Source organism: Aedes aegypti, chromosome 1 (assembly GCF_002204515.2).
Source record: "Aedes aegypti strain LVP_AGWG chromosome 1, AaegL5.0 Primary Assembly, whole genome shotgun sequence".
In the NCBI taxonomy this organism is placed as follows: Eukaryota; Metazoa; Arthropoda; class Insecta; order Diptera; family Culicidae; genus Aedes; species Aedes aegypti.
This window is the reverse complement of record NC_035107.1, coordinates 267,941,928-267,965,871: the sequence shown is the minus strand read 5'-3', so window position 1 is coordinate 267,965,871 and position 23,944 is coordinate 267,941,928. Positions and strand designations below refer to the sequence as shown.

Genomic DNA, 23,944 nt, shown 5'->3' with positions numbered 1-23,944 from the left:
TTAATTTGCTCCAAACTGACTTGCGTAAATTGACTCGCAATAAGTCAAATTTTTTTGTCATTGGTGACTTTAATGCCAAACATCGGTCATGGAATAATTCTCAAAGTAATTCCAACGGCAGAATTTTATTTGATGAGTGCTCTTCAGGATATTTCTCAATTCAATACCCTGATAGCCCCACATGTTTTTCCTCTTCTAGAAATCCATCTACGATTGATTTGGACTTAACCGACTCTAGTCATCTTTGTAGCCAACTGATTACTCATGCTGATTTTGATTCTGATCATGTCCCTGTTACATTTCAAATATCCCAAGAAGCGATTCTCAATCCTATCAGCTCCACTTTCAATTATTTACGAGCTGACTGGAATATATATAAAACGTATGTTGACTCTAATCTTGATGTTAACATTTCTTTAGAAACTAAACTTGATATTGACAATGCTCTTGAAACTTTAACAAATTCCATTGTTGAAGCCCGGAGCATTGCAATTCCAAAATGTGAAGTAAAATTTGAATCCGTGATTATAGACGATGATCTTAAACTTTTGATCCGTCTTAAAAACGTGAGGAGGAGGCAATTTCAACGCACTCGCGATCCTTCTATGAAAATTATATGGCAGGATTTGCAAAAAGAAATCAAGAAACGTTTTGCTCAATTAAGAAACAAAAATTTTGAAAATAAAATTTCTCAATTGGACCCTGGCTCTAAGCCCTTTTGAAAATTATCTAAAATCTTGAAAAAACCTCAGAAGCCAATACCGGCATTGAAAGAGGAAAACAAATTATTACTAACTAATTGCGAAAAAGCTCAAAAACTTGCTATGCAGTTTGAAAGTGCGCACATTTTTAATTTAGGACTTACTAGTCCAATTGAAAATGAAGTTACTCAGGAGTTCGAAAATATTCTCAATCAAGAGAACGTTTTCGAAAATACCTGGGAGACTGATTTGGAAGAAGTGAGAACTATTATTAAAAAATTCAAAAACATGAAAGCTCCTGGCGATGATGGAATTTTCTACATCCTCATCAAGAAACTTCCAGAAAGTAGCTTATCATTTTTAGTTGATATATTTAACAAATGTTTTCAATTAGCATATTTTCCTGACAAATGGAAAAATGCTAAGGTTGTTCCAATTTTAAAACCAGACAAAAATCCTGCAGAAGCTTCTAGCTATCGTCCAATCAGTTAGCTTTCCTCCATCAGTAAACTTTTTGAAAAGGTTATTTTGAACAGAATGATGGCCCACATCAACGAAAATTCAATTTTTGCCAATGAACAGTTCGGATTCCACCATGGACATTCGACCACTCATCAACTTTTACGTGTAACAAATTTGATCCGTTCCAACAAATCTGAAGGCTACTTTACTGGTCTTGCTCTTCTAGACATAGAAAAAGCATTCGACAGTGTTTGGCATGAAGGTTTGATTGTAAAATTGAAAAACTTTAATTTTCCAACATACATTGTTAGAATAATTCAAAGTTATCTGTCAAATCGTACACTTCAGGTTAATTATCAGAACTCCAGATCTGAAAGACTTCCTGTAAGAGCTGGTGTTCCCCAAGGCAGCATTTTGGGACCAATATTATACAATATTTTCACATCTGACTTTCCTGAGCTACCTCAGGGATGTCAAAAATCTTTGTTTGCGGATGACACAGGCCTCTCCGCCAAAGGACGAAGCCTGCGTGTCATCTGTAGTCGATTGCAAAAAAGTTTGGATATTTTTTCTTCATACTTGCAAAAATGGAAGATTTCTCCTAATGCTTCCAAAACTCAACTAATAATATTCCCACATAAACCAAAAGCTCTTTATTTGAAACCTTCAAGTAGACATGTTGTCACGATGAGAGGGGTTCCAATAAATTGGTCAGATGAAGTTAAGTATCTAGGGCTCATGCTAGATAAGAATTTAACTTTCAAAGATCACATTGAGGGCATTCAAGCCAAATGTAATAAATATGTAAAATGTCTCTATCCCCTTATTAATAGAAAATCAAAACTTTGTCTTAAGAACAAGCTGTTGATATTCAAACAAATTTTCAGGCCAGCCATGTTGTATGCTGTACCAATATGGACTACCTGTTGTAATACCAGGAAGAAAGCTCTGCAGAGAATTCAAAATAAAATTTTGAAAATGATTCTGAAGCTTCCCCCCTGGTATAGTACCAATGAGTTACATAGAATATCCAATGTTGAAACATTGGAACAAATGTCAAATACAATCATTAATAATTTCAGGCAAAAATCGTTACAATCTTCTATTGCCACGATTAATGCGTTATATGTTTAGGTTAAGTTAGGTTAAGTATATTAAAAACGTTTTTTTTTTTTCTCTTATAAGCAGGTGAAATCAACTCACCTGTAAAAAAAACTGAACTGCTACGGCAAATGAAATGTAATATGTTGTTAACAAAATGTTTAAAAAAAAAAAAAAAAAACTGCTTACGTTGGTAAATTCGGTTGGTTTCCATACCGTAGATGTTTATTCGCGCGAAAAATGCATGTCGATGTCCATGTTCATGTCGATTGGGTTTTAATTTGTATTGATTTGGGAATGGGAAACTGGATAGCCAGTAAAAACGCTCTACAATTTTACTGACTAAGTCAGTAATTTCTATCAATCAAAACATATTTTGGTTTACTGGGTTTTTTTCGGTAATCGTAAAAATTACCGAAAAAACCATAGTTCCAAAACCCAGTAAAATTTTACTGGGGTCGGTAATCTGAATTAGCTGTGGAGATTTCTCCACGAATTTCCTTTAGGGATTCCTCCATAAAATCCTACAGGGATTTCTATTGTTTTAATAGGTTCCTCTAGCGATTGCTCTTGGAATCCCTCTAAGTATTTTTCTATGAATTCATCTACGGATTTCTCCAAAAGCCCTTTTGAAGGAATTTCTAGAGGAATTTTTAAAAACATCCCCAGATATATTTTTTTATGGCTCAGAACAGTTCTCTAGATAAACTTCTATATAAGGAACTTGGAATAATCCTTTGGGTAATTGCTTTAACAATTTTGCTAAAACTATCTCTAGGAGATTTGCTGGTGACTTTAGGAATACGTAATGTAATTACTTGTAAAACCCAGAAAAAAATCCTGGCTGGGTCCCTGCAGGAATTACTGATAAAATCTCTGGAGCAATCCGTGGAGATTCACTGAACGAATCTCCGGAATAAATCCTGGAGAAATTTTGAGAGGACTAAATGGGGAATACCCTGAAAGTAGCCTCGAAGGAATTAAAAAAAAAGACAATTTTCACCGTCTTCAGTACATAGGCTGCACTGACTGAACGATCACTAACATTAGGCAACGGACAACACGAAACACCCAGCAGCCCAGTGATGAATTTTTCGTTCGACGAAAAGTTTTCACCGACTGGAGCGGGAATCGAACTCACACTCCGTGGCACCATATGCCCAAACCAGAGTCTATAGAGAGTTGCGCGAAGAGACTTCTTTGAATGATTGTTCTTTTTCGTCTTCGAAAACAGCCCTTATCTGTTTTGCTGATCTGCTCGATAGGTAGACGGTTTGACAGTTCGATAGGTAGACTTGGTTTCACTCTTCGCGCAAATCTTCATTCATATACTCTGGCCCAGACGACTGACGCCGCAAACCGCAAGGCCACGAAGCCCACGATATCTGGAATAATCTTAAAAAAGTTGTCCTAGCACAGAGAACAGACATGGAGGCTTGAACAAAATTTCATCTGAACCATGTGTAAAGGTTCGAAGCAAACATCAGCGCCGCCAATGCAGACAGCCCGACATACAAACTCGTTTCGACAACACGATGTCACTAGTGAACATCAAAATGCATTAGCACACAAATCAACGCTAGCGACAAGTGGCAATTTTTGTTATCGACACTAGCGCCTAAGTATAAAAAGCGGCAAATTTGTAGCGTTCTCAATTTGACGACAGCGCCGCGTAACAGGAGCATAACGACATACTTTGAAATGACCAGTACAATGATTTACACACGCTGACGAGAAAAGATGAACGTCTGTTCTCTGTGGTCCTAGTGTAACCCCTGGAGAAATCTTTGGAGACATCTCTGCAAGAATCCCTGTAGATATTTTTCTGGAGGAGTCTTCAGAAGAATTTCTTGAGTACCGTAAAATCGGGTGTAATTGATCAGAAGGGTGAAATTGATCATCGTATTACACGGTTTTATTTATTCGTAATGGAGCACAAATATCAATGTAAGCTGCACTAAATGAACGTTGCTTGTCGTAACTATTGTCGAATTGTGTGTTGTGAAGTTTTTTGCGTTAAAGAATGTTTATTACTATGAAAATAACGTAAAATTTCAAAATCATGCACGGTGCAGTATTGACAAACACCTATGAACTTCTATTTATAAGCAAGGATTAGAACATGGTATAAACCTGAAAGTTTGTGAGGATGCTTGAGATATAACCCCAAACCAGATTTCATCACCAAAACTCGTACCAATTAGCCCATATGGTTGAAATAATTGAATTTCTGTTAGATATCATTGAATTCCTTAGGAAATTGCATACATTTAGGCGTTTACCGCGTAATTCTTGAAATTTAACTATTCGTTATTTATATAAATATTGAAATGTTAAGAATTTTGCAAGCATATTCGGATTCAGGGAGCTCAAATTTATCATATAGAGATGTTTTGGAAACTAACAATAATGGCATTGACAAGTGATCAATTTCTCCCCGAAATGAGATCCTCTGATTTTTTATTTTAGAGGTATTTGTTAACACTAAAATGACATTTGTTAGAAAATTTCGGTACATAAGTCGATGAGGCTCACCTTCGTACTTGTTTTCCTGCATTTAGTTGTTTTGCATTGTTAAAATTATAGAAAACAGACTAGATAAACCGTGAAAAATGATCAATTTCACCCGAAATTACGGTAGTCTCTGAAGGAATATAATGACAAATTGCTTGAGAAATACTTGGAGAGAGATCGCAGTAGGCTTTGCCCGCGAACGGTCGTGTTTTGTTTTGCTCCACGCTATTTTTCGTGCTCTCGTTTCCGCGATGTTGCCGGTGAGTTGGCTGGTGCTACGCCATCCGGATCACAATTCGGAAATGAAAATTGGAAAAACTTCGATATTAAACAATGAATAAACTTTTCAGACGCGTTTAGTGTAATATTCTTTGGCTGGTTCTAATTGCTTTTGATGAGATTTGTGCGCCCACGTGATTTTTTTTCTTGAGGCTGCGCTTGTTTTCCGGCCGACGCTACTACGACACCCCCGGACGAATGGTTCCGAGAGTATAACAAAAATGTGTTTGTGAATATGCTAAGTGGTTACGTTACATAAAAGATTTTAAAGTAAGAATAATAGTTATAAAACATGCACGCAATGTGGTCTAGCAATGACAAATGGCACAAATGGTATGCGTCATATGGAGAAGCAATTGGATGCCACCCATATGAGAAGAATAAGAAGAAGGGAATGGATTGCTGATTGGATTAGATAACAACGCCGCCTCGGATGGATTTTGGTGAGATTGTTCTGATTACATATTTATTTGTACCTAAACATTAAATACGCGCCAGTTTCAAAGTAAAAATCTTTTTAATTAAGAGACGAATGCCCCTTCTGGGTAAAGTCTCTATAAACAAAAAAAAAAGTAAAAATCTTTGAAACAGGAAGTGTGTTTGTATTATCATTATCCATTTGATAACGGTAATGCATACATGCGGGGCTTGTTGTTAGTGAAAGTCACTTCTGAATGGACGTGTCTCTCCAGCCATTCTGAAATGGGTCACCGGATCTGCAATAGTGCTATCACCTTCTAACTCCCGGACTGAAGCTTTTTGCAAAAATGTACTAGATTTTTGCAGAAAACTTTTTTCTATAATACCACTGTCGGAGAGTGCGGGCACAGAGAACAGACATGGAGGCTTGAACAAAATTTCATCTGAACCATGTGTAAAGGTTCGAAGCAAACATCAGCGCCGCCAATGCAGACAGCCCGACATACAAACTCGTTTCGACAACACGATGTCACTAGTGAACATCAAAATGCATTAGCACACAAATCAACGCTAGCGACAAGTGGCAATTTTTGTTATCGACACTAGCGCCTAAGTATAAAAAGCGGCAAATTTGTAGCGTTCTCAATTTGACGACAGCGCCGCGTAACAGGAGCATAACGACATACTTTGAAATGACCAGTACAATGATTTACACACGCTGACGAGAAAAGATGATCGTCTGTTCTCTGTGGTGCGGGTTAGATGGATCACACACATACACACAAATTGCTTGAAAAATACTTGGAATCTCTGGAACCTGAACCAATTCCTGAAAAAACTCATGGAGGAATTCCTGTAAGAATCTTACTAAAAATATTACCGAAAAATTCTATGGTGAAATCAATAGACACAACCGAAAAGAAAAAAATACGCTCTTTACTTTAATTACAGAAAGATATTGAAATCATTATCATTTTCAGATTTTACTCTCTAAACTCTTCAGAAAATGAAAAACATTTTTTTTATTATCAACCTAAACCATAAACTGTATTTTATTTATTCATAGATTTGAAACTTGTTCGCGTGGCTAAACAGGTAATATCGATAGCGTAAAGAACGTGCCATCACTACTCAATGTGTATAAATTATTGTATTCGTAGAAGGACTATCTCCCTCCTTGCTAGTCGTTGACGTCGACGTTAGATATTATAGTGTTAACAGCGGTAATACTCGTGTAGGCAATCTATGTTCATTATTCCTGCTATCGTCATTCGGAGCTGCGACGCCCAGTCCTGAGGGGATTAGCGGAAGGAAATTCCTTGTCGTCGATGCGTCGAGTGCGGTCGGTAAAATCCTGCTGGAAAACGTGCATCTCTACCTCCTTGCGGTTGGCAAGCTTCTTCGTTGCGATTCCGCTGTAGCGATCCTCGGGTATCTCGTACTGCGATACGCTAGCTGCACTGTTTCGCCTGCAGTCTAGATCGTAGTTGTACGAACGTTGCAAGTTCAGGCTGGTTGGAGGCGTTTGCACCCGTTGAGCGGTCAGCGGTGCCGTCGCCAAACGGTTCAGCTGGGAATGGTCTTCGTTGGCTTCCGTGGCGGTGTCGATTGGAGCCGGCGCCCGAAAGACTGTATCGTAGCGAGGCTTCAGCAGAGAACATATCTCCTCGATACCCTCGAGGGTCTGCTGCACTCGTCCGGTAGGGTTACCGGGTTGGGTGTGCCTTCGGAGCACCTGGAGATACTGTAAGAGTTTCTTCCGACTGACGGACATGATATTGTAGGCCTCTTGGAGTTCAAGTTTTAAAAGCTCGGGGTCCTGAATAGAACATGGATTAGGTACACGATTTTTCGAAGTTTGTTCGAAACTTACATTTTCTAAATATCCGTCACTGACGTTGGAATCTTTGAGAACGTCCCCCTGGTTGGATGCGGCCGCTGCTTTCTTAGCTGCCAACGCTGCCTTCTCCCTCAGTTCCATGGCTGTTAAGGATCTGGCTGAACTGGACCCAGCATCACGAGGAAGCGATGATGTCCGTATCCGGTCATTGGTCCGACTAATGTGGTGTTCGGATGGCGCCAGATGTCGTTTCTGCACGTGCGGCAATGTCGAGTATTTCAGATAATCCATTTCAATGTTCTTGGAACGCATCACAGGTTGCTGGAGAGGTTTTTTCGCCGGTGGCGACGAGACGTAGACCATCGCTCCTGGTGGTCGCTCGTAAATCTGCCAATGGGTAAATGAATCAATAGCATCTTTGGAAAAAGGGAATTGTTTCAAGAGCATACCTTGGGAGATTTCATGTGCAAGGCGTGCCGAATGATCAGGGATACGTCGGCATTCGTCGGATAGCGCATTAAGTATGTCAGGCAAGTTGTATAATCACTGTAAATTACTGTAAAAAAGTCTCAAATATTAACTCAGAATTTTTCAGAATAATCCAAACTACCTACACTTATCTCTAATCCTAATTAACATTGCAACGACGATAAAATTGATCAAGCTTAACTCTTCGCTATCGCCGAAGATGGCGTCCCACAGCAGCAGCAGGTCCTGGAGAGCGAATTCTCTTCCGAACAGCAGCCGAAGCCAACGGATGCCGAAAAGCGCCAACGGAATGTCCAGCTTCAGCAGGTGGTTGTGAAGGTGTAGATCCTCCTTGATGAGGATTCGGTCTTTGATGTAGTTAAGTTGTTCCACCACTTCGATGTCGGGCTTGCGATTTGGCCTACTCGAAGCCGCCGGATCGGGGCTTGATGGGGAGGCAGACGTCACCACAGGAAAGTAACCGGTGGCCGTTGGAACCAGATCTGTGATGCGATAGAAGGATGCAATCTTGTCCATGATTTTGGAGAAAACGGCGCTGTAACGTGAGTAATTGTTATGGTTATGGTCGGTTCAATGTCTATTGATTTCAACAGTGAAACTTACAATGAATCCTTTTCGATATGATTAGGGTCAAGAACCGCTATGAGGTTTTGGCTGGAATAGAACAGAAACGTTATGTTGGATGAGTGAACTGTAAATCTAAATCTACTGGAATGGTTTTTCTAGACGCGAGCATGATTTATGATTCAGTATGGTATGAGGCCGCAGCATACAAATTGAAAAAAAAAATCGGACTACCCGTTAAATCTGATGTAAGTAATCTATTAATCCCTGTTCAATTTGCATTTCAATGCAGTATTTACCGACGAATGCACAATACACGTTTAAATGTGGATGCCGACATAGGAAACGGATTGCCGAGAATTGGGTCCTAAATTTTTTAATAAAATCTTGTTTTTATTTGACAACCCCAAAGGACATGTTACTTCAACTACTTTAGCATTTTTTCCCGCTCAAATAACGGCTATATCATATTTAAACTCTAATTTGAAAATTGGGTCCATAAATGAACCTTGACACTTAAGATCAACAGAGGCGAATGACACCAGTTAAAACCTCTATAATAAATAATAAATAACTTAAGATCATGTTTGACGTTCGCTTAGTCGACAAAAACACCACAGGGGTTTTATTTTTAACACAGGGGTTGTTCCTATCTGACATTTCGGAAGGGACACGGAAAACAAAATGCACCCAAAATTTGAGTTTATGCCAAGGGGTGTGACAAAATCTAAAAAAAAGTTTTTTGGACTTAAACCAACGAAAAACATTAGAAAATTGAGTAAACATGTGTTTTTGACCTAAACTTAAGCGTTTGGCACTAAAATCGGGACAGGGCTTTAGGACCCTATTTGAGAGCTGATACTTCGAATATTTTTTGCGCGACTCTCGGTAAAACTGTTATCAATATCTTGGTAAATGTTTACTGAGTTTCGATTACATTTGCCTGAGATCTCGGTAAAATGCGTTCGTCGACATTGTGGTAAAGTAAGTACCGAGATTCGATGTTAAAAACACTATTCCTCATTGTCAAGCGCAGAAAAGAGAAGGTTTGAGAGCTCAATAAAATTCTTGTCTGGGATCTAAGAAATTATCACCAAAAATTTTGCAAAAAATCTTGTTGGGATTGCCCATAAACCACGGGGTCATTGCACATTTAGATTGTCAAGTACTAGGCTATACCAGGCTAAGGATTTTTTACTGTTGTGAGGTTTGGAATTTACATGCACACGACGAACACATCAACATTCGACAAAAGTACACACTTTAATTATTTCACCGACCTCAGTAAAAAGTTTCGCCGAGAACCCAACAGCTGAGAATTTGGTAATTTTCAATGCCGAATATCGGTACTTATTTTACCGAGATTTCAGCAATCCAATTTTTTTGCCGAGATCTCGGCGAACGTAAAAGTAAAAGTTTTACCGAGAATCGTCAAATTATTACTGAGATATCAGCTGTTCGGTTCTCGGCGAATCCGTTTAAGTGTGTAGGCATTGAGTAAGTAGGGTACCACACGGGAAAAAAATCTGTGGTAAAAATTACTATTTTAGCTGACTACGCCCATTCTTGAAACTACCATGGAATTTCAGACCAATTTACTATGTTTACGGTACATCACACCACATTACTGGTACATTTGACAGAAATAATTTACAACAATCTGATTTCGACTACAGACATGGTAAAATCAAGCGTATTTCTGGTCTGCTGAAAATTGCCGGTGCGAGCGCTTAAGTTAACCCCCTAAAATAGTAGTTTTTACCGCACCATTTTTTGCGTGCAAGTGTGCATTTCCTTGCAGTATGGGAGAAAACTAAAATTTCTAAAAATCACTAAGAATTCAAAAGTTCTTATTTGAGGCTGAAATATTGTACAATTCATAACATTTGACACGTGTTCGTCGTGTACATGTAAACTTCAAAACCTTACAACAGTAAGTTTCTTTAAGCTGGCATAGCCTGGAGCTTGACAATTTGAAATGTACAATTAATATGAGCATCGGTCTCTCTACCGTAATTGATCGGTAGGTATCGTGGTCACGATGCCGACATCTAAAAATAACATCATTCTCGTTTTGGTGTTTACCAGATAACATTGGTGTGTGGTACCAATATCCCTAATATAGAAACCTTGGTAATTTGCTATAAAACCCGATCATCTATTTCGGTCGGCAGCCCGATTACCGCCAAGTACTCGGCTGCCGAACGACGAGAAGCGACGAGAGCTTGTTCCCGATAGGAGTCGTCCTCTTTCTCCTACAACCATCAACGCGAGCAGACGCATCAGTAAGTAGCTCTCCAACGGCACAGCGGACGCATCACAATGGCTGATGACAAGCCAAAGCTGTACATTGGCGATCCTTGCCAGTTAGATAATTGACAACGCAATAGTTTAGTACCTTTTTATTTATTAAACGATTTTTAGTGAATAGTGAAAACGAAAAATGCAATAGGAAGTTCCACGACGAAAAAAATGTGTATATACATGCAATGTGTTGTTTCAAATTGGCAGCTTGATATGCCCAATTGTGCTTGATTTTTTTTTCTCTTATGTTTGTGGTCGAAAGAGTCACAAGGTGTTCTGGAAGAATACCGGATAATTGCTTTTAAAAACGTATGGTTCATGTCGGTATGTTTTGCAGATGAGATGCTGCATGGTGTTCTAGAAGAATACCGAAAAAAAAATTCTTTGCATGGAACGATTAGTTTCATAATATTGCTTTGTGAAAATGCCACGTGGTGTTCCGGAAGAACACCGGAAATTTGCTTAAAAAAAAAAAACGCACTGGTATTAGTTTGCAGCTAGAAATGCTGTAAGGTGTTCTGGAAGAATACTGGAAAAATGTATTAGTTTGGAATTATATGCATGGTATTCGTTTGTGGCAAAGGACGCCACGAGGTGTTCTGGAAGAATACCGGAATATGATTTTAAGACACTTGAAGTTTGCTTATTGGGTATCTGAAACCTAGGTGTTCTAGAAGAATACCGGAGAATTACGTTATATGGAACGGTCATTTCCATGGAATTGCTTCGCGGTAAGCACACGAGGTGTTCTAGAAGAACACCGGATTTTTGCTTGAACACGCATAAAATGCACAAGTACTGGTTTGCAGCTAGCAATACTGCAAGGTGTTCTAGAAGAATACTGGAAAATGTTGTCCTTTAGAAGGTTATGTATAATACTTGCTTGTGACAGATGGCGCTAAATGGTGTTCTAGAAGAATTCCGAAAAGAAGTTTTTCGAAACAGCTTAATGTGCATGAGATGATTCGTAACAAAGACACAAACAAAAGGCGCCCTAGAAGGACTCCGGAATATTGATTGTGAGCACTTCGAGTGAGTTTATGCGAAATAATGGTTTAATACTGTTCGATAAATACACTTTCAACTTAATTATCGGTTCAGCGGTAAACGATATTACATTACGTTCCTAAATTTTTAACATTGGTGTATTTAAACTTTGGACAGAAAGTCACGATTAGAACTTGATCCAAAGTGATAACGTGCGTGTTTCGAGTTAACCTTTGTTAATAAAAATAACGAAAAGACTCAGAAAATGTTTAAGAATGCTCGATATAGCTCAATACTCAGAGTTCAAGATATTAAGTTCTGAAATGTACATTCAGATAACCAAGCGAATCTAGGTTGAAGCTTGTACTAATTGACTGGTTTCTCTCCGTTTGTTAACAGAGTACAACATGTATAACGGTGGAAAATATGTTTTGGCTCCGACTGCCAACGACGGCTCGGATGTAAGTGAGTGCCTGAGTGATAACAACTCAATTTGCTCCGCCGATCTGGAGGTGGCCGCCCATGAGACTGTCGAAACGGATGAACCCGCACTGTTGGAAGCCGATGATTTCCATAAGAGACTGCGCTATTTGGAGGAAACGATGGGAGGAATTATGAAGAAACGTTCTTCTGGAACTAATCCGACAACAGAAACAGCTAACGAGTCCGAGAAATGTGACGATGAGCCCAACTCACATTCAAGACCATCGAATAGAGGAGGGAACATTCGGTGGGATCTGATCCCGAAGTTCCCAAACGACATTCCGTCGAGCAAGCTTTGGGAGAATTGGCACGGATTTATCAAGAATTTTGAGATCGCTATTTCGCTGTCCACGTTTGTTGGTTCAAGTGACCGCGCAAAATTACTTTATTTGTCCCTGGGTAAGAACCTACAAGATATTATCAGCGCTGCGAATATACAACCAGATTACCGAGACCCGAAGTGTTATGCGTCTTTCGTTTCGAAAGTGAACGATTACTTCAAGTCGATGGTTGATACGGCCGCGGCGCACGAAGCGTTCCAAGCAATGATGCAAGAGCAGGGCGAATCTATCGTCACGTTCCACGCAAAGCTTACGCAAATGGCTCGGGTATGTGAATACAGCCCCACGGATGAAGTTCGCTATGTGCTCGCCCAACTCCTCAAAGGGATGCGCAATCAGGAGTTAGCATTAGCTGCCAGGACCTATGGACACGACGCTGATTGCATCGTGAAAGCAGCTACAAGGGTCGAAGCATACGATGCTGGCAAACAAACTAGGGAGAACAACCCACGACAAGTCCTAGCAGTTACCAGAAAGCGAGAACCCAGCCGTGAAAGGGAACCATTTCACAAGATGCGCAAGTTGAACGAGAGCAAACGTTTCGAAAAACCACAGATGAAAGGGGTTCCCCAAGGTTACCGGCAGGGACAGCGCACTCGTTGCTGGAGATGTGGTTACCAATCCCATAAAAGGAACACGTGCCCGGCCTTGGATAAAACGTGTAACGTTTGCGGTCGAGTAGGCCACTTCGCCGCAACATGTCGCAGCAAAATCAAAACTACCGTCAACCGAGTAGATGAGAAACCCCGGAACCACTCGCACGAGTCTCCCTCATCAGGATGGGCAAAGGAGCTGAACGACGATCAGGTATAAATCAGGCGCAAAACTAATTATTACTAGCAAAAATAAAGCTCATTTCTATCAGTAAACAATTTTTCGATTCAGTACGTTTATGCCACAGTCTAGTCTGCCTCATTAAGAAAGAGAATACGGTGCTTCATACAAAATTCCGTTTTCCTTATATGGTATTGTCTTCTTGTTTTTTTTGTTTTAGCAAATAAATCCAGGGGTATCTATAAGCGACGCAATTATTCGTTGCCGTCTTGGTTCGTCTAGCCCATATGATTTTCTTGTTGATTCAGGCGCTGATGTCAATATAGTGGGCGGAAACGATTGGCTCTATCTGGAAAAGGAATTTCGTGGAGGAATGGCCAAACTAGAGCCAATTGTCGTGGTTAATGAATTGCGAGCATACGCTGCGGAAACTCCTATGGTAATACGGTGTGCTTTCAGAGCAGAGATTGAAGTAGTAGATGCAACTAAACCAGTAGTGACAGCGGATTTCCTTGTTGTGGACGAAGGACGTCGATCCCTGCTCGGTCGACGTACGGCCAGCGAGTTGAAACTTCTGAAGGTGGGACTCTCAGTGAATAGCTGCGAACAATATACTGGCGAGAAAGTTTTCCCAAAAGTGCCAGGAGTAAGAGTTAAGTTCAGCGTAGACGCATCGATACCCCCTGAAAGAAACACGTATTACAATGTCCCAGCGGCGTTCCGTGAGGCAGCCAGGAAGCGCCTTGAAGACATGGAAGCATCTGGTATTATCGAGCGTGTAACGAAGGCACCAGAATGGATAAGCGGCATGTCTGCGGTGCCAAAAGGTCAGAACGATTTTCGGCTAGTGGTCAACATGCGCGCACCGAACAAGGCGATAAAAAGGGAGTACTTTCGTATGCCAGATTCGGTGGTGTTTCGATTTTACTGATCGTCGATTATCGGTCTAGGTAAGCATTATACTGATTTTTGATTAATCTCTGATTTGTACCATACTTCTTTCGTGATAGGTTCTTGATAGCCAGACCAGTAAAATCGACGAGCTTCGAGCATACGAAACTTGTTCTGGAAGAAATCTTTGCGCGTGAGGGGTTCCCGAAAAATATCCGCTCTGACAATGGACCACCGTTCAGTGGTGAGGAATATCGATCGTATTGCGCCGATCGTGGGATCGAGACCACTTTTTCAACTCCGTTATTCCCCCAGCAGAACGGACTCGTTGAAAACTACATGAAGCTTGTAAATAAAGCAATGTCTTCAGCAGTTAGCAACGGATCTTGTTTCAAGGAAGAACTACAGGCTGCCATAAACGCCCATAACGCTTCCGCCCACTCGGTGACAGGTGTCCCGCCGGAGGAAGTAATGATGGGCCGCAAAATACAACGCAGGCTTCCTTTGTTGTATCCTGAAACAGTGAAACATGACGAGGATCTTCTGAATCGCAGAGACAAAGATCATAAACTGAAGGCGAAGGCCCGCGAAGATGCCAGAAGAGGGGCGCGAAAATGTCGGCTAGGCCCAGGAGACACGGTTATAATCGAACGGCAGAATCGTATGAAAGGTGATAGCAGATTTGACCCTCAGAGATACACAATCTTTGAGGAAAATAACGGGAGCCTTACTCTCCATAATGATAATGGTCAAATCGTAAAACGACATGTGACACAAGTAAAAAAAGTGGGAACCTGGCGCATTCCCAGCGATAAAACTAACGATGTCAATCGTCCAAATGGGAGCGACAGGGAAATCACAGGAGCGGAACCATCTGGAAGACCACGCAGAACAAAACAGACGCCCTTTTTCATGAAGGATTACGTGCGGGCACTTGGCGATTGACACACCTCATGGATGGAAACTTTTTTTTTATCCTCTCATTCCATTTCATTTTGACTGCTTTTGTTGTTGTTACCTTAAAGAGAAATAGAAACAGATTATCTTAAATTGTATCGTTATTTACCTTGATTAATCTCCTCACAACTTCCTCACAGCTCTTTGCTTTGAGCATTACGTACGTATACAAACGACTTTTTGTTTGCAAGTCTTTAGAGAAAAGGAATGGAGCAAACAGTACTGTTACTTCAGATGGCAAAAGAAAATTGTTTGTAACTGTAAACAAGACTACCGTTTGATTGAAGGTTTTTGACAGATAGCAATTGTCGTATCTGGCTGAGGATGTGAAGCATCCTCAACCAAATCGTTGCAACACGTCCGTTGCTCTCAACAATAACCGAATAACTGATTTCAGCTTTCTTTGAGCGATCGCAGCTTTGTCGGATTTCCGACTGTCTCTTTGTCTCTTCGCTCTCGCTCTTCCTCTCTAATATGACAGTTGGATTCTTCCATATCAACTGTCTACACAAATTCAAATAACTCTCCAAGAAAAGTTTCGTTCAATCACAGAACGCAGCCTAAAGAGTAAATATTGAATTGGGCTTAATGTGCAACTGATGTTTATTGCGTGGTGATATTCATAAGTGCTGTTTTAATCATGATAATCATTAGTACTGATTTCTATAAATTAGAATATTACATATTCTAAAACACTTATCATTATAGATAGACATGTATACTACACCACAATCCCTCTCACCTCTACTCTCTTATGGAGGTTTTCCTGACAAGTTTGATAATTCGTGAGCTTGTGAAACAAATCAATAAACGAGGCAGAATGTCATCCATTCTCAACTAATCCAAATCCAATCCAAACACAAATTCAATCAAAATTCAATTCGAATCTAAGCAATTTCAATCAAATCGAAATCCAATCCAAATCAAATCCAAATCCAATAAATCCAATCCAAATCTAATCCAAATCCAATCCAAACACAAATTCAATCAAAATTCAATTCGAATCTAATCAATTCCAATCAAATCTAAATCCAATCCAAATCTTATCCAAATCCAATCAAAATCCAATCCAAATCTAATCCAAATCCAAACACAATTTCAATCGCAGTTCAATTCGAATCTAATCAATTCAAATTAATTCAAAATCCAATCCAAATCCAATCCAAATTAAATTAAAAGCCAATCCAAATCCAAATCCAAGAAATCCAATCCAAATCCAATCCCAATCAAATCTTATTCCAATCCAAATCTAATCCAATCCAAACACAAATTCAATCAAAATTCAATTCGAATCTAAGCAATTCCAATCAAATCAAAATCCAATCTATATCTAATCCAAATCCAATCTTAATCCAAATCAAATCCAAATCCAATATAAATCTAATCTTAATCCAAATCCAATCCAAACCAAATCTAAAGCCAATCCAAATCAAATCCAATTCCAATCCAAACAAAAATTTAATCAAAATTCAATTCGAATCTAATCAATTCCAATCAAATCAAAATCCAATCCAAATCAAATACAAATCCAATAAATCCAATCCAAATTCAATCACAATCAAATCTAAATCCAATCCAAATCTAATCCAAATCCAATCTAAATCCAATCCAAATCTAATCCAAATTCCATCGAAATTCAATTCGAATCTAATCAATTCAAATCAAATAAAAATCCAGTCAAAATCCAACTCCAATCAAATCTAAATCCAATCTATATCCAATCCAAATCTAATCCAAACGCAAATTCAATTATAATTCAATTCGAATTTAATCAATTCAAATCAAAATCCAATTTAAATCCAATCCAAATCCAATTCCAATCCAATCCAATTCCCATGCAATCCAATCCAAATCCAATTCTAATCCAATCCTAATCTAATCAAAATCCAACCCAAATCCAATCCAAACCAAATCTAAAACCAATCCAATCAAATCCAATTCCAATCCAACCAAAAATTTAATCAAAATTCAATTCGAATCTATACAATTCCAATCAAATCAAAATCCAATTCAAATCAAATCAGAATCCAATAAATCCAATCCAAATCTAATCACAATCAAATCTAAATCCAATCCAAATCTAATCCAAATCCAATCCAAACAGAAATTCAATCAAAATTCAATTCGAATCTAATCAATTTCAATCAAATCTAAATCTAATCCAAATCTTATCCAAATCCAATCAAAATCCAATCCAAATCTAATCCAAATCAAATCCAAACACAAATTCAATCGCAGTTCAATTCTAATCTAATCAATTCAAATTAATTCAAAATCCAATCCAAATCCAATCCAAATTAAATCAAAATCCAATCCAAATCAAATACAAATCCAAGAAATCCAATCCAAATCCAATCCCAATCAAATCTTATTCCAATCCAAATCTAATCCAATCCAAACACAAATTCAATCAAAATTCAATTCGAATCTAAGCAATTCCAATCAAATCAAAATCCAATCTATATCTAATCCAAATCCAATCTTAATCCAAATCAAATCCAAATCCAATATAAATCTAATCTTAATCCAAATCCAATCCAAACCAAATCTAAAGCCAATCCAAATCAAATCCAATTCCAATCCAAACAAAAATTTAATCAAAATTCAATTCGAATCTAATCAATTCCAATCAAATCAAAATCCAATCCAAATCAAATACAAATCCAATAAATCCAATCCAAATTCAATCACAATCAAATCTAAATCCAATCCAAATCTAATCCAAATCCAATCTAAATCCAATCCAAATCTAATCCAAATTCCATCGAAATTCAATTCGAATCTAATCAATTCAAATCAAATAAAAATCCAGTCAAAATCCAACTCCAATCAAATCTAAATCCAATCTATATCCAATCCAAATCTAATCCAAACGCAAATTCAATTATAATTCAATTCGAATTTAATCAATTCAAATCAAAATCCAATTTAAATCCAATCCAAATCCAATTCCAATCCAATCCAATTCCCATGCAATCCAATCCAAATCCAATTCTAATCCAATCCTAATCTAATCAAAATCCAACCCAAATCCAATCCAAACCAAATCTAAAACCAATCCAATCAAATCCAATTCCAATCCAACCAAAAATTTAATCAAAATTCAATTCGAATCTATACAATTCCAATCAAATCAAAATCCAATTCAAATCAAATCAGAATCCAATAAATCCAATCCAAATCTAATCACAATCAAATCTAAATCCAATCCAAATCTAATCCAAATCCAATCCAAACAGAAATTCAATCAAAATTCAATTCGAATCTAATCAATTTCAATCAAATCTAAATCTAATCCAAATCTTATCCAAATCCAATCAAAATCCAATCCAAATCTAATCCAAATCAAATCCAAACACAAATTCAATCGCAGTTCAATTCTAATCTAATCAATTCAAATTAATTCAAAATCCAATCCAAATCCAATCCAAATTAAATCAAAATCCAATCCAAATCAAATACAAATCCAAGAAATCCAATCCAAATCCAATCCCAATCAAATCTTATTCCAATCCAAATCTAATCCAATCCAAACACAAATTCAATCAAAATTCAATTCGAATCTAAGCAATTCCAATCAAATCAAAATCCAATCTATATCCAATCCAAATCCAATCTTAATCCAAATCAAATCCAAATCCAATCTAAATCTAATCAAAATCCAAATCCAATCCAAACCAAATCTAAAGCCAATCCAAATCAAATCCAATTCCAATACAAACAAAAATTTAATCAAAATTCAATTCGAATCTAATCAATTCCAATCAAATCAAAATCCAATCCAAATCAAATACAAATCCAATAAATCCAATCCAAATTCAATCACAATCAAATCTAAATCCAATCCAAATCTAATCCAAATCCAATCTAAATCCAATCCAAATCTAATCCAAATTCAATCCAAACACAAATTCCATCGAAATTCAATTCGAATCTAATCAATTCAAATCAAATCAAAATCCAGTCAAAATCCAACCCCAATCAAATTTTAATCCAATCCAAATCCAATCTATATCCAATCCAAACACAAATTCAATTATAATTCAATTCGAATCTAATCAATTCAAATCAAAATCCAATTTAAATCCATTCCAAATCCAATTCCAATCCAATCCAATTCCCATGCAATCCAATCCAAATCCAATTCTAATCCAATCCTAATCAAATCGAAATCCAACCCAAATCCAATCCAAACCAAATTTAAAGCCAATCCAATCAAATCCAATTCCAATCCAAACAAAAATTTAATCAAAATTCAATTTGAATCTATACAATCAAAATCCAATCCAAATCAAATCCAAATCCAATAAATCCAATCCAAATCTAATCACAATCAAATCTAAATCCAATCCAAATCTAATCCAAATCCAATCCAAATCTAATCCAAATTCAATCCAAACACAAATTTAATCGAAATTCAATTCGAATCTAATCAATTCAAATCAAATAAAAAATCCAATCCAAATCCAATCCCAATCAAATCTAAATACAATCCAAATCCAATCCAAATCCAATCTAAATCCAATCCAAATCTAATCCAAACACAAATTCAATCGAAATTCAATTCGAATCTAATCAATTCAAATCAAATCAAAATCCAGTCAAAATCCAATCCCAATCAAATCTAAATCCAATCCAAATCCAATCTATATCCAATCCAAACACAAATTCAATTAAAATTCAATTCGAATCTAATCAATTCAAATCAAAATCCAATTTAAATCCAATCCAAATCCAATTCCAATCCAATCCAATCCAAATCCAATTCTAATCCAATCCAAATCTCGTCCAACTCCAAATTCAATTAATATAAAATCCAAATCCAACTCGAATCAGTATCGGAATTAAATGTTTGTCATACTGATGAAATACGTCCGGTTTTGTCGAACCAACAAATTCATTTCATGGCACCAGTATGTGCAAAATATTAATATACTACACACAAGATTTACTGTTGAATGGTAAAAACGCTCAATTTTTACAAATTTTGATAGTAAACTTAAAAAAAGTATTTTATTATTATTCATTATGAAATTTGAGTTTGCATTTCTTCGTGACTTGTTTTTCTTAATTGGTTCTCGTATTAAGCACTTTTCTATTAAATCAAATTTTTGAAGAATCGTTATTCACTAGTATTCACTAATATAGCTCATTTATTCCTATATATTTTTCCAATCCTCTTCCTTTATCACTCATTTTTTTTTTGTTACTGCAATTTGTTCCAGTCTCTTGATTTTTCAGCTCTACATTCCTCCCATTCTTTTGTTTAATCCCATCTCTTTTTCTTGATTTTATATCATTCTTGCTTCGCTCATTCTTTTAGCCAGATCTCTTTTTTTTTTTGGCGTCGTATAATATCCATTTTCATTATTTTTTTTTCTAGCCATATCTGTACATTTATTTTTTTTTTTTAACTATTTTCTCATGTCCGATTCCTTTTATTTTTTTTAGCCACATTTATTTTTTTAGCTTCTTTAGTCTCCATTATCCTCTTATTTGAACCACATCTATTTTTATAGCTGTTTTTCACCTTATTTTTTCTTTAGCTACATCTATTTTTTAGCTCCATATGTATTTTTTTTTTCTCTTTTTTTGTAGCCACATCTATTTTTTTTGGCTTTTTCTCATATCCGTATTCCTCTTTCTTTTTTTTAGCCTCATCTATTTTTTTAGCATCGTATCATATCCGTTTTCCTCTTGCTTCATATTATGACCGTTTCGACCAATCTTTGTTCTAGCCACATATAGTTTTCACTTCATCTTTTGATCTGCCAAATAATTTGCTAATTTTTCAAAAGACACCACACTGGTTCAGCTACCGGCTGCACCATGTCGTATCTGGCTGAGGATGTGAAGCATCCTCAACCAAATCGTTGCAACACGTCCGTTGCTCTCAACAATAACCGAATAACTGTCAATGTCGACCAGAAACACCGTAGCGAACTGAATCACACAGGGCCAATTGTATGTCGACATGTCGACTTGTTATTAAAACAAAATAGCCGTAACATTTCAAAACACCCAATCACATTGACTTGTGGTATAATAAGCTGAACAAGTTGATAGTTTTTATTTTCACTTTTATTAAAAAGTTTTTTTTATTAGAAGAAAGCTAACTTCTTTTAAAATTTGGTGTAGGGGGGGGATGTGTGGTACCAATATCCCTAATATAGAAACCTTGGTAATTTGCTATAAAACCCGATCATCTATTTCGGTCGGCAGCCCGATTACCGCCAAGTACTCGGCTGCCGAACGACGAGAAGCGACGAGAGCTTGTTCCCGATAGGAGTCGTCCTCTTTCTCCTACAACCATCAACGCGAGCAGACGCATCAGTAAGTAGCTCTCCAACGGCACAGCGGACGCATCACAATGGCTGATGACAAGCCAAAGCTGTACAATTGGTAGCTGAATAACATCATGCATCCAAAGGAGGTTGAGACTGCGAAATGATGATACCATGTGCTTTGGGGTAATCGAGTTCAGTTCGCCTCTGAGCGTAGGGGTCTCTCAAGGGGCTCCGCAGCTTGTAGGTTGAAGCGCCCGTTAATTTAAAAACTCAGAACACGCAATAGAAAGATTGTAAAATTAACGATCGCCATGAAAAGCATAGCAGGGTGTCGACTCAATTTTGAAAACAAAATTCCCTTACTTTCCCTGACCTTCCAGTCGTTTTCCAGAAAAATTCCAGATAACTGAATTGATTAAATTGAACCAAATATGTAGGCTTTATACAAGAAGATACATATCCGACGATTTGCACGATGTATACTTTATGTTATGGGTCGTAACGTTATGCTACCATATTTCGCGCACGCTCCTTATTTCGCTCACTGCCATTTTATGGGTTGATACATATTGGACAATATAATTGCATGTTAGGTAACCATGGCTAAAGTAGAATTGTTCAAAATACTAGCCAACAAAAATGTCTTCCGAAAAACATGTTTAAAATGTCAGTGATCAAAATTAGGAGCGCGCGTGAAATATGGGTACTTTACGGTACGTACAAACTGAGGAGAAGCTTTAACTTTACGTAAATATACCTGTCAGACAATATTCTGGAGCGCTTATTCAAATTGATAGGATAAAACTGAGCAATTGAGTACTTATCACTTTCCAAACTTGAAAATTCGTATGAACAAAGATGTACTCAGCTACTCAACTACCTCAGATATAATTTCACAAATTTCAGTCATAAAAGACAATTTTGGACTGCTTCCTGTTTAAACATTATTAGAACTTATTTATATAAGACGCAACACTATAACGATCATCCACCATACTTTTTAGTGGAAGAAATCTATGCTGAAATTTGGCAATTTTTTCCAGATACAATTTGAGCCATTACCAAAGAACTTTCTTGGAGAATTGCTTCAAGGAATTCCACATAGATTTTTTCCACATATTTTTTCAGATATTTCTCCGTGAACTCGGTGAACTCTGCTAAGATATCCCCTAGAAGCTCCTTATCTGCATGATTCTTGAAAAAAAAAATTTGAGAATTTCTTTCAGTTTTGAATTTCTCTAAGAATAGCATTTGGAATTCCTGGCATTATTATTTCAGGAATACTTTTAATGATATTTTTCAGGAAGCACATAGATTTTTCTCCCAAAATGTTTTCTTTTTTTATTAGGGTACTTTACTTTCAATAATTGTTCACGATGCTTCGTTACAGGTAATTAGTTTTAGTTAAATTTTTATGATTCCGATATTAATTACGTTGGTTTTCTCCCCGAAAAAAATATCTAAATATTCTTAACTGAATGCATTAGGGGTTAAATAATGCGCTAATAAAAAGTTTTCTGATGTTCCTCTTGAATTTGATGTGCCTTCAGAAATGTCCGAAATATTCCTCTAAGAATTCTTCTATGAGTATCTCCAAGTAATCTCACCAAACGTCAATAGATTATCGAGCAGATTCCTTCAAAGAATATTCCTGAAATTTCTGCTTTTCAATGATGTCCCTGATCCTGATGAAAATCAAAGATTTTCGAGAATTATCTTCAGAATTACTGAAGGATTTCTTGGGTATTGAGAAAAAAACTGGGAAAATCTTTAAGAAAGCTCCTGAAACAATCCTGATGAAAGGCGGTAGTATCTGAATAAACTGTTTTCAGAAACAACCTAAGAAAAAATAAGGAAATAACCTGTCCATACCCTCATACCTGAAACACAGGCATTTTTGGACCAAATTTTCGATTTTTCATTTATTTTTTCATGCATTTTTACATCAAATATAGGGTGTCCCAGAAAGTATGGGCACGACTTCGCCATACTGCCATTTCAAGACTAGTGAAGATAAAAATCTGATTTATACACATTTAATTACTGTACCCAACAAGAGTAGATTGCGATTTTTTAGTGAATAATTTAATTATTGATGTGTTGATTATGTAACATTTCTTTGAAGCATCTCTTGCATCAGTCTTGCACAAATCGCGTTATTAGCGACTTTATTTCATAAAATTAGCTCTATGTCAGAAAGTACGTATAATAAATATCTGAAAAAATATATTAATCAGCAACGGTATGATAATTGATCGGACTATCACTTATTCAAATTGAAACTTTAAACTTAAGCAATTTGTATAAGAACTAAAAATCCGATTCTAGAAGTGGTCGATTTGAAAATGGTCAAAAAACAAAACCTTATATATACGTGAAAACATGTATGAATCCAAAATTAAAGTTGCCTACCCAAGAGAATACGAATCAACCTTTCGTAGATCTGAAATGTATTATTTTTAATACTATTTAAAATACCTGAAGAGTTATAACTTCGTGATGTTTTCTTATGTGGAGAGAAAAACACGAGATTTTTCGAATTTTTTAATT

General features: G+C 37.1%; 1 protein-coding gene across 1 annotated transcript in view; it reads right to left on the bottom strand.

Moving 5' to 3' along the window:
- Positions 1-6,502: 6,502 nt before the first annotated feature.
- LOC5568898 (TBC1 domain family member 5) overlaps positions 6,503-23,944 on the bottom strand; it is a 35,255-nt gene continuing 17,813 nt past the window's right edge. Inside the window, exons 3-7 of the mRNA XM_001658175.2 lie at positions 8,410-8,460; positions 7,932-8,341; positions 7,767-7,873; positions 7,351-7,704; positions 6,503-7,296 (exon numbers count right to left, since the gene is read on the bottom strand). Coding sequence (XP_001658225.2) covers positions 6,745-7,296; positions 7,351-7,704; positions 7,767-7,873; positions 7,932-8,341; positions 8,410-8,460 — 1,474 coding nt within the window. The 3' untranslated portion in view covers positions 6,503-6,744. The remainder of the gene's footprint in view (positions 7,297-7,350; positions 7,705-7,766; positions 7,874-7,931; positions 8,342-8,409; positions 8,461-23,944) is intronic.